Genomic DNA, 12,286 nt, shown 5'->3' with positions numbered 1-12,286 from the left:
ATACTGAGCCCACTTTGAGTGAGTCAGCTCCATCAAACAAGCTGAGTAGCTCTGGGTAACGTGCTACTAAGGCTGAGAGGTTAAGAGGGGAAGGTTAGCAGCTCCAGTTCAGCGCCAGCTGAAGGCTTGTGGTAGCAGAGGGAGTGTGTGTCCTCCTGCACATTTGTAGACATCCCCAAGGGGAACCAAAATTAAGAGGAATCCTTCTCTGCTTTCATTTCTAAAAATTTCCACGCTCGAGTTTCCCACCTCTTCAGTACTGATCTGCTCTGTATCTCATACTTGTTTGTGTGTGCCGATAAAACTTGTGACCAAAGTCATTCCTGGCCCACCCTCGTATGAAACGCTCTGCCAGAGAGCAATTTTCTCCCTCCAGTACCCCTCCTGGTAACACAGAGCTGGTTTAGGTGACATGGTGGCTTCCAGCCCAGCAGCTACTGGTAACGAGGTGATTTTTATTAAACATCACAGAAGGGTAAGAGCTGGGTTACCTTGCTGCTGTGCTGCAGAGCCTGCGGGTGGGATGTAGCTGTGCATGCTGAGCAGGGCTCTCTTCCTAGGAGGAGCCATGAAATACACGAGGCAGGGAGAAGAGGCAACTACCACCCAGGATGCGTTGCAAAAACATAATTAATTCCCCCAAGAGCTTTGGAGGTGGGGAGACAACTTTCTCAGGCTCAGTCTTATTACACACGCAAGTAATGGGTCATACACCTTAAGCATTACATGTGTTGTGGGGGTTTGTATCATAGTAATTTCTGAATTTGAGTTTAAAGAAACTTTCTGCGCTAGGTATTGTGCAGAGATAAAAAGAAGTGTTATGAGTGGACTCATCCAATCAAAAGACAAAAAGCTGCCTCAGCAGAGATGTTTGCATCTGAGCTGGTCACTAGTCACTAACTCTTTGGGTATAGTCTTACTGACTATAAGCGGGGCTCAAAAGGAGGTGTCTGCGTTGTAGCTCAAGAAGAATACAGCTTAGCCAATGCTGAAGGTGCGTTTCCTTAGAGGGAGAAACCAGCAGCTCCACCAGTTGTGTCTCTGCTGCAGACCTACATCTTAAGAGGTAGTTAAGGTGTCAGCAGGTCATCAACGCCAGTCTGACAGCCTCACTCACCAAGGTACCAGCAGACAGGGGAGCTCTCTGGGGCAGGATGACCAAGGAATTCTCCTACGCAGTGCTCCTCACTATTCATAGCCCTACAGCTAAAATGTTTTATGGGGGCTTCCTTGAATATTGTGCTACTACTCCACAATGACCACATTGAAGTGCTTCTCCAGCTGTCTTGCTGCCTTCTCTGTCTGCCTCTGAAATGTTTTGGGTTGTTTTTTTCCCTTTATCCATCTTGCATGGATTCAGCATATGCGTACAGTCCCACTGAAACTATACAGCCTCCACTGATACCGTCCTACCAGTCCCATCTCTGCCACACCATGAACACGTTTGGCTTTTTTTTTGTGCAGTAACACTTTATAATCCAGATGTTTAATTCCAAAAGGCAATCTAAAGGTTATGGACGTGTATCCCAAGTATGAAATGACTGAAACACCCACCAGCTTGCACAAGTTTTCACTCAGCTGCCAGATAATGAAAGATATATTAGCAAAATGCAAAAGCTTCTAGGAGGTAAAGTAGTATTTGGGAGCATTAGGGGCTGTCCTGCTACACACCATCATCTCAGCTCTGTTTTGGAAATGGTGCAGAACATCCCTGGGTCAGGAGCAAATCCCAGGGGCTTCGCTCATAAAAACTGTATTTGCTTACCCCTGGGCATAGCAGTAGCTCAGGGGCGTTGGTGGTTTCACCGAGTGGAAGGACTTTAACTGTGTTTCACCTTCATGGAGGGACAATTATGGAGATAACTACACCTCATCCACTGCCTTTACACAGGCACTTGGGAGGATACAGTGCTGGGCACAGACTGTAAGATCCTGAGATGGCAGGGTGCAGAAGTGCTGTGGGTTTACTGTCACTGTGGGAGGAGGTATACTGCTAATGGCAGCCTCTTGACCTGCCTTTGTCTAACAGATTTCATGTGGCTCCAAGCCATAGTTCATTCAGCTCCAGAAAAATATAACTTTTAGGCTGTGTCACCATTTTTTGTAAATATACCTCCGAAACCAATAAGAGCTTTCCTGTGCCCATATCAAGGAAGAAAATTGATTATACACTCAGTGTTTATGCGGTGATTTCTCCATTTTTACACTACTGTATTATTAGCTGATATATCATTGTATTACTATCTGCACCTCAGCTGTGCTTAAGTCACTTGTTTTGGTGTCTCTAAGTTTCCATATACCAAATGGGGAAAATAATTCCTTGGCCTCAATGCTTGTCTGTGTTGTCTCCCACTGGAGACAGTTCAGGGTAAGGAATGACTCTTATTTCATGTATTAAACAAGTCTGGAAACCTAGTGTTGCCTTACAAGAATTTTTAATGATTCTTTTTGAATGCTTTCACTTCAAATGTTCCAAATTCTTCAAGCAAATAGTTTTTAACTGCTAAAAAAAGTTCTTGTTTCCTGTCAACATTTCAAAACAAGAGAACAACTTGGTTTTCCTCGTGCCATTTTTTGGTTTAAAAAACCTGAGATGACATTTAAGAGAAAATGAAAATGTTCTGTTTCAAAAACAGAGTAAAAATAAGAAGCTTTTATTTTGACATATCCTGGGAGTGAAAATCAAATTTCGTCTTGTTAAAGTATTTTCCAACAAAATCACTTTTGACATAATGCTAACTTTTTTTTTTTTTTTTTTTTTTTGGAGTGGAAGAAGGGACTGGCATGAAGATGAGTGTATGGAGTCCACAGCAACTGAAAGTGTTCACAAAGTTGGCTTAGGGAATGGGGTGTTGCTGGCATGCAAATCAAGACATGTAGACTTTGGGTTCTAATATATTTTTGAACAGATTGCTCCATACATGCTTTTCAGTTTAACACTTTACTGATAAGCAATGAGATAAGGAACATTTTGTTGTTAGTTCCTCAGATAAGCCAGAGTCTGACATTTCCTGAAGCTCCCAGCTCCAGCCTGCCACTGAAGCAGAAGGGGTTATTTTAGCATCCTGCAGAGGAGTCGGTGGCAGCTGATGTTGCTGAACAGCATGGAGACATTTGCCTTGATTAGGCAGAATTTGTGGCATTTTCATTGGGCTCTGAAGATGATGCGTAGGAGAGTTTCTTCTGTACTCACTTGGAGGCGTGCATGTATGTAAGTGGCTGTAAATGAGAGTTTCCATTCCCTATGTGACCTTATGCTTGATTTGGATTACTTTTAGCAGAAAAGGTACACAGGCACACACACACACCCATCCCCACCCCTGAGGATTTTGTCTCTTTGATGCAAGAATTTAGTCCTGTGCAATAGCAAGCAAAAGAGTAACAGAAGCAACAAGATCAGCATAGGGATGTCCAGCTGTCTCTTGTCATATGGTTGTAAATGAAGCAATTGCTATCCCCTGTTGCTCACGTTGCTTTGATACCTGAGAGCCATGATCAGAGGCTAAGAATACGCCAGGCCCTGCACAGATCAGCACAGTTAGATGGTCCCTTGATGATAGAGCTTATAATATACACATAGCACAAGGGACAACAGATAGATACAAACAGATGGGAGGAGGACTAGGCAACTATGCAGTGGGACTGCAACGATCCACCCACCAAGTGAAGGTTTCAGCTTACTAACATCTGAGTTTTTCTGCAAGCGTCAAGTCAAAGGGAAGAACAGTGACTGAATCTGTGGATGTGTAGGGTGTACAACGCCCAACAAGGAGGAGTAAGGAGGGACTTGTCTGAATGCCAAACAGATGTACAACAGAGATTGATATAATGAACTTATTGGAGGGGTGAGTTCCTTAATGACGAATAAGGAATTATTTGGGGATGGGCAGTGAAGGGACTTGAAAATAGAGACCAGCTGTTCATCTGATATGAAGAGAGCAAAGAAATGGTAGAAGGGTATGAACAGAGAGGAACACCTGGGCAGAGCGTTGGGTTAATGCAATGACGGTTGCAGCAGTATGCTGAGCTGTGTGGTTACTCAGGAAAGCTGGAGAAAAAGGTCCTGTGGTGGTGACATCACTAGAACTGACAATCTGGGTCTAGCTGTATAAATAATCTAACAAAACTAGACTTTAGAGATGCAAGAGACTGAAATCCTACACCCTATTGAGTGTCTTTAGAAAATCAGTTCTAAATTGCTTCTTCTAAAATCAGGGCCTTTGAAAATCATCTGTATTATTGGAATAAACCTCATCCATTACTGCAGAGCTTAGAAACGAGATGAGAACTGGGGCTGTATTGCATTAGCTGCTGTACAGGTAGAAAGTAATATGGAGATCTTTAATGGCAGCTTATTTTCCCTGTTGTGATTTAGTCTTTCTTGCAGTTTGCAAGGGGAATTGTTGGGGTGGGATGTGGAAGTCAAGTACAGAACAAATGAGAAGAAAGATGGAAGAAACATTCGAAGGACAGAAATGCAGGGAGAACAGATGAAGATACTATGTAGCTGTAGGGATGGAGGTTCTGAAAGAGCATAGAAGAAAGAGATCCTTTTCAGAGCACAAAAATCACCCTAGTGAGCTCAACTGGGACTGTGGGCCCTTGCTTTCACTGCTTGTGCAGCTGCTTCTTCCAGCTTGAGTGGGTTGACTCCTCCCTTGTTATTCCCTTGTGCTGACTGTAGAGCATATCTGAATAGCAAAGAGATTTGCAATTAAGAGAAATGCTTCAGAGAGCTAAAAAAGCTCTCATTTTTGCTGAATGTATATTTTGTTGCTTTTTTTTTTTTCTTTTTTCTTTTTTTTAAGTGATTCAATTAAGAATTAATACTTTTCAGGGTGGTCACCTGCTTTTACCAAGCACTGAGGTTTGGTCCCTAGGTCTTCTAGCTAGCAAATAAGAAGGTAAGGAGCCTGATTTATCATTGCTAAAAACTGTTGCCTGGGTACCTTCATACTTCTGCAGTGCTGAGAGGGAATGACCTAAAAAAAAAAAGGGAAGCGTTTGTAAGCAAACTCTTTGCTTTTCACCTGAAAGATCTCAACCACACACCTCTGCTCCGTCCATCCTTCCCTCATCTTGTGCATCAGACCTGGGTAGGAAAGGCAGGGGGGTAGCAGATGGGAGGCTGACTGTTGCTCAGTTTGGAAAGCAGCTCCTAACATTTGGCTCACACCTGTCAGCAGACTCCGTATACACTTGTTTATCCTCCTCTGTACCATATGTTTCTATGTAAAATCAGTTCCAATGATCTATTGCCTTACTTCTATCACTCCTATTATGGTCGTAACTGAGCATTTCACAGTCGTTAATGCTTTTACCCTGACAGCGTCCCTGTTGCGTAGGCACCTAATATCACCCACTTTACAGATGGGTTAGCTGAAGCTCAGATCAACAGCTCCTCAAAAATCTTGCTGGAATCAATGGGAAGGAAACACATCTCCAGGAGATGTGAGTTTGGGAGAGCAAACTGCGTGCTCAGTTTCACCCAAGGAATTTGCAACGGTGTGAGGAATCCCTCTTTTGGGTGCTACATGGATCTTCAAAGTGCTGGACCATTCTTGATTTCTTGACACAGAGCTATTCGCTGCCTTTGCAAGACACAACAGATCTGTGGTTGCTGGTGTCCACTCTTTTTACACTCTTTGCCAGTAAACCCCCATTTCACAACTCTCCATGTCCTCGCCGAGGCCTGAAAGAGATACTGTCCTTGGCAGAAGATTTAGTTAACAAATTAGTTAAAAGACCATTGGCCCAATATAGTGATAGCAATCAGCTCGAAAGTGTTCTGCCCAAATGAGAAGAGGTCATAAGGGCCAAAAAAAGTGCTTCTGCGTCTATGAAGACTCCCGTTTCCTCTGTTCTTTATATTCTTAGTTGCCTCTTAGAGAAGAACTTCGCAGCCCTGCAGATTTAAAGTCTATGTAGGAGAGGAACAGGGTTTTTTAAAATGCACTGTACGTACCTATCAGTCACCTACTTATTAATTATAACTAAAAGCATGATTAATCTGTCATGGATAACGCTGCTAAGTAACGCTAATCATGCTAATGCATTTCTGTCACTTATACAAAAGGCAGCATTATTATCAATTTTTACATCCATGTGTACTAAATCCCATATACACAGCAGCTGCAGAGCACTGGTAATGTTCTTTCTGCCACAGATGAGACAAGGTTGCATCATGGATATCTGTATTGGCCCCACAGTGCCTGTGCAGTGATTTGTTTCCTCAACACAATTAGGATTTAATGATGTTATCTTTTGCAAATGATTTTGCTTTCTAAAATGGATAACAACTACAGTTATGAAAAGTATTTCCAGGGGCTCATAATGACTATAACTGAAATTCCTCTGTGGGAGGGGTCAGCATGAAGACCAAGGTGCTACTTAAGCCCTGCAATGTATGGGAGCTAAGAGATGCGTAGGTCTTATACAAGTGTGAATGTCTAAGGAAAACAATTCTTTCGGTATAGTGGAGCATATTGCTTTCTCTTCTGTGTTCGTTTTCTCTGAGTATCCAATTGTTTCATTTTTTAATAGCCTAGATATTGGAAAGCTAATTTCCAGGCAGAAAATCAAAATTTGTAACCACACCTGAAACCCTTGTGCATCCATCCTGTCAAGCAGTCAATGGGTGGGTATGCTAAATCACAGCTAAGCTACACTTTTAAAATGTTCTGAAGAAAAGCTTCTCACAGAAAAAACTTTCAAAACTGACACCTCCAGAAGGCTAAATATACCCTGTGGTATTAGGAGCAGAAGACAGGTGGGTCACCCTTTGAAGGAACCATTCCACTGATGCCTGGGTGACCTGCTTAGACTTGATGCCCTATTTCTGGATGGGTAAAGTATGAAGAATACAACAATTAGGCTCATTATATATAAACTGAGGAGAAAAAGCCTGAGTTCAAATTTGTCTTTTTACACCTACTAGCTTTTTGGTTAAATAAGATAAAGTTTTATATAAGAGTTTTGTGTGAATTGCCTGAAACTAAAGAACTTCACTGCAAGATGATGTCTGCAGGTTGTAATCTGCATCATTCCTGCGCTGCATACCTCAGTGACCCAAATAAAGAAACCATTTTGGTTTTCATCTGGGTAAGCGCCTTGCTACATGCAGGCAGAGTCTCAGTCAGTGAGTTTCTGAGCATGCAAATTTATGAAAGACTCTTAAAAGTTTGTACAGGGTAATAGCTTTTTTGTTCTAAGTATTGCAGTAGCCAAGTCACAGTCAGTGCATGGTGGGTATGGTGGGAAAGTAGGGGAAGATTGCTAAGAACATATAAACTGCTTCGGAAAAAGTTGTTTGTGTGGCTTTTACAGTCCTTTGCTCAGCTAACTTTCTTTTTTATTGCTTTTTAGTCATCACAGTTTAGTGTAATATAGTCCATTGTAAATTGTTTATAGCCATTCACATGTATTATAGTGACACAGAAATTTTTAAGGTCACCATTAAATCTTGGAATGCTGTCCTTAATGTAGCAGTTTGACTCTTTTCTTGCAAAGCTGTGCTCCCATACGCTTTCTTATTAATAAGCATGATATCCTTCTGTTTGCTTTCCTTCCATTCTGCACAGCTGTACTCTCCTCTTTCATCAAGAGACAGTCACAATTTTGTTTGTCAAACTGAAATACGGATTTTTTTCTTCTTTATTTATAAATAGCACACTTGGATTTTCCTTATGGAATAGAAATTAAAACAACACTGACATTTAGAATGTAAAGGAATTGCTCCAACTGATTATAGTTGTGTTAAAATGAGTCACACACTTTTGGTCCAAACTTCCTGACATACACATCCATATATATTAATCACTATGACATCACTGAAGTACTATTTTTACCTTGGTAATAAAAGCTGAATGCATTTGTCAACTTGTCAAATTATATTTAATCCAGTGAACATACAGACAGGTTAGGAAAGACACTTGCTCTCAAACAATAGCAGAGCTCAGTTCTACATGTCTGAAAATGCTGTGCATGTAAAGGCATGTTAAATATTTTCAGTTTGGAAATGTAGGCGAAAAGCACATTGTAAAAACAGAAAATAAATTAGGTTTACTAAGAAGAATTAAACTCACCTGTCAACAAATGCATGGTGTAGTACAAAGATAGGATCATTTGCAGAGCCTTGTACTTGGGACATGGAGCCATTCATGTAGATGTGAAGTGCATTATGCAAGCCACTTTGAGATATGTTTGATATTGCAGTCCGTGGATCAGCAAAGCCTGTAGATGCGAGAGGAAATCATATGCCGATATGACAATGCGTATAATTCTTTTCCCAGTAAGACTGCAGATCAAAGTACCTACTTTCACTTCATTTACATTCAGCTTTTTAGACAAGAGCTTAGGAAAACATGTAAAGGAGTGCTAATATATTTCAAAGGCATAGCAAAGATGAAATTAGAATAAGCTAAATTAAAACTCCTGCCATGTAGCTAATGCAGCGTGTCAGCAAATGTACTGCTTAATTGCTTTATATTTTTAAATTTCTTTGTCCATTGTGTCTGGCTGTTAAAAGGCAACGTAATCCCTGCAGACATTTATATGTGTACATTTATTTATGCTGAGAACATTTATTCACTTTATTTTTGGTTTTGATCTCTATACTTACAGGTTCCTAAGATAAAATGTGTTATTGTATCTCATCATATACTCAGTCATTTAATATTGTTTGTCTCTATAGAACACATTATTGATAGGAGCGAACGCAATACAAGCTATAATATTTGCAAAAGGATTTGGTAAATAATCAGCAATCTTCCACAATCAGACTTGCAGGATGAAAGTCTGTGAATTACTGCTATTTTGGAGGGCACTTAAAATATGGGCTTTGAGAAGAGGTCACAGATCAACTCCCAAGTAGGAAATACTGGAAGATGGGACTCTCCATTAATTTTTTTTTTGGTAGCATCTCCATACTTCAGCTCTGGCGTTGGTAACCCCCTGACAGCCAAGATTCCTCTCTACTTGTAAGGACTCCTAATAAAACTCAACTCAACCATCTGCTGCTTCTCTGTTTTTTTCCAGAAGTATAAAAGCAGAAACATATGTATGTCTTAACCTGATGTTATTTCTACTATTCTACTATTTAACCCACGCTACAAAACCTCTCTGTTCTCTCTCTTTGATTTGGTTCCTGTGGATGCCTTGTTCCCACAATTTCTGTAAACTGTAGGATGAGGAAGCATAGTGGAGACATATTAAAACATCTTTACAATTTAATACTCAAATAAAAAAGGGCTGTTAACAATATGCTCGTTGTGCTGATCCTCAGTGTTTTCCCAATGTTGTTGCAGTTTATCAGGTCTGCAAGGTGTGCAGAGGAAAGATCATAGCTTTTCTCTGGGAAACGCCTCACACACTTTAAACATTTGCTTTATTTGAACCAAGAACTAACATGTGAACTTTTGAAGTGAATCTCCCAACAGTCCTTCTGTTTCATGCCGTGACTCACATCACAGGGCAATTTCTGATTTTGCAAGCTGAATTCCTTTCAGAGGAAATCTAAAATGTGCCAGCCATCAGTGGATGTTCATTTCATGGGACTGAACTAGAGCTAGTGTGAAAGAACCCCTTCCCTGTCAAACCCTCATGTATAACATGGAAGTTGGGTCCTCAGTACACTGTTTTGCTCTTTGGATTTGCTTGTCTTTGAGTCACACAAAGTACTAATTGAGACATGGCTAGAGATGCCTTATGAGTACAGTCATACCCTGTGAACTTGGAAACCTGAGTTTTAGATCCCACTGGGACTCTGATCTTCTGTGTGAAATGATTGCATTGCTTTGTCACTCTAAATTCCCTCATCAGGCTTTGCCTTGTCTGTTAACCTCTTCAAACACATCTGGAAAAACATCTGACATAAAAACACTGATAAGTATAATAATGATCAAATCATAGCTGTGCCACCTAGGAACCACTATACCATAATAACTATCCATCTTTCTGACTGCAATAATATGACAAATATTTTGAGAAATTCAAGGGAATTTGGAGTAGAAAACATAATCAGGACAGTTGGAGGAGGTAGAGTTGGCTTTTGATGAAAATTGTAAGACTTCAAGGTGGAGTGAGTCTGGATTTAGGAGAAAAAGAGGAATATATTAATGCCTACAGGTAACTGCAGATTTTAAGTACATCAGATGTGAACTGGGATTATTGAAGACACTGCATGGTAACATAAGCAATGGGCAGAAGTTCTCAAAGGGAAAATCTTGCCCACAGAAATTTTCCTGATGGTGAATGCTGTGTTACCTAGCTGTCAATCAGGGGAAAGAGCACGATAAGATATTACCTATGAAGAATGATGTACGTTGACAGTATGGCCAGAACTCACAGGAACTGATGGCAACAATTTTGACCTTCTTTGCTGATGGGCACAGGTCGTGATCATTAGGATCAGTTTATGTAGCAATACTATGAAATTTCTGTGAATATTAACCGAAAATGATCTATCTGTATATCATTCTGAAGCAACTCTTCCACTTAAATTCAGCTGCATTATAAGTGTGTTTGAGGGAAGATAAACTTTATACAGAGTCTAGGCAGAAGGTTAGATGTTTTTTTATCAGACTTGGGGTACTTAAAATTTCTTAATGTGTTGCAAACACTTGATCTAATAATTCATAAAAAATATACAGAATACTCATTCTGTCTCTGGACAACTTTTCATGGAACATCTGCACACAAGCAATTTATTTTAATAATCAGAAGGTCTGTAACTGAGACAGCTTCAGCAACCCCACCCTCCAGCTCCCAGTTAACTGGGGTGCATTCAGTCAGTGTCAAAGGTGACATCATGTTTAACTTCGTGTGTGAGAAGTTCTAATATCTGGTTTCTTGTTGTGAGAAATCCATAATAATTGTAAAGTTAGCAGGAATAAAACCACAACATGGTGTCTTTTTATTTTGTTAGCCTGGGTCTTCTTACCTCTTCTCAGTTTTTAAAGGACTTCAGTACAATCAGATATTCAGGGTGACATACTATGAAATGGAGCACAGATAATTAAAAAGAGTATGTGAAAACATCGGAATTTTTTCAGAGTACAGGAAACTTTGCTGAGGCGCCTGCAGTAAAATCACCTCTACAGCAAATGTGAGGCTACAGATCTGTAAGTGCAGTGAGCTGAAATAAGAGCTCCCTGCCTCTAGATAGGGGAACTCCACTTCCCCCCGCTGCCTTGTCCCATGCTGTGCCTTCCTCTCCCATGCATTACCTGCACCTCATCAGTCCTTCAGTGAACTGACTTAACTCCGTTCTGGCAGTAAACTAACCTGCGGTGTGGGATGTCAGGTTTTTTCCTGGCTACTGAGATACATTATCTCATGTAAGGGTCTGATAAGAACCAGGGTTGGTACCAAAAAAGGAGAGAAAGTGGCTGATTGTTAGATAGAGGAGATTGCATAAAGAAGCAGGACTGTCCCTGATGGCAGTGAGCTGTTAAATCATCTGGCCGGTATAGGAAACTGTAGCATTCAGACATCCTTTTAAACCCTCATTTAATTACAGTGCATTAGAAATAGACATTAGGGCATACATCACTGATGTGAATCGAAGTTTTACCAGAGATTTCAAGACGAGAAAAATCACATTCTTCAGAGACCATAAGCCCGATTCTGTGCCTGCTCATAGCACTTTAAATCAGCAACAGTGATTCAATGGATTTGAAGTAGCTTCACTGGAGCTAGGCCAAATTAAATCAGATGAGGATTTAGCCCAGAGTTTATTATAGGAGGAGCTGATGATGCCACTTAAAATTAAGGCTGCCTGACAGTTTTTAGGATGATATATAGGTGGTTCTCATTGAACATGCAGTTGGGTCAGGTGTATGTCTTTTAATAGAGTTTTTAACTATATTAACTGCGGATTTTACAGTCTGAGACCGCAGAAGTCCATGTACAATCAGCCAAGTGCAAAGCTTTATATATTGAAAGCAGGTAGTGTTTTCCTCAGTTGCTCATTTGCAAGGTCAAATTCTGCTTCGTACATTGTGTGTTGAGGGGATCGAGTGCACCCTAAGGAGATCGAGTGCACCCTCGATCAGTTTGCAGACAACACCAAGCTGGGTGGGAGTGTTGATCTGCTGGAGGGTGGGAAGGCTCTGCAGAGGGATCTGGACAGGCTGGGTCGATGGGCCGAGACCAACTGTATGAGGTTCAACAAGGCCAAGTGCTGGGTCTTGCACTTGGGTCACAACAGCCCCATGCAACACTACAGGTTTGGGGACGAGTCGCTGGAAAGCTGTCTGGCGGAAAAGGGCCTGGGGATGTTGGTCGA

General features: G+C 41.0%; 1 protein-coding gene across 1 annotated transcript in view; it reads right to left on the bottom strand.

Moving 5' to 3' along the window:
* LOC104165997 (tyrosinase-like) overlaps positions 1 to 8,228 on the bottom strand; it is a 30,004-nt gene extending 21,776 nt beyond the window's left edge. The window contains exon 1 of the mRNA XM_009705783.1: positions 8,085 to 8,228. Within this exon, the coding sequence (XP_009704085.1) occupies positions 8,085 to 8,161 (77 nt within the window). The 5' untranslated portion in view covers positions 8,162 to 8,228. The remainder of the gene's footprint in view (positions 1 to 8,084) is intronic.
* Between the last annotated feature and the right edge of the window lie 4,058 nt (positions 8,229 to 12,286).

The sequence above is a fragment of the Cariama cristata genome, unplaced genomic scaffold (genome assembly GCF_000690535.1).
Source record: "Cariama cristata isolate BGI_N322 unplaced genomic scaffold, ASM69053v1 scaffold10060, whole genome shotgun sequence".
Classification (NCBI taxonomy): domain Eukaryota; kingdom Metazoa; phylum Chordata; class Aves; order Cariamiformes; family Cariamidae; genus Cariama; species Cariama cristata.
The sequence above is the reverse complement of the archived record's forward strand: the minus strand, read 5'-3'. Positions and strand labels throughout refer to the sequence as shown.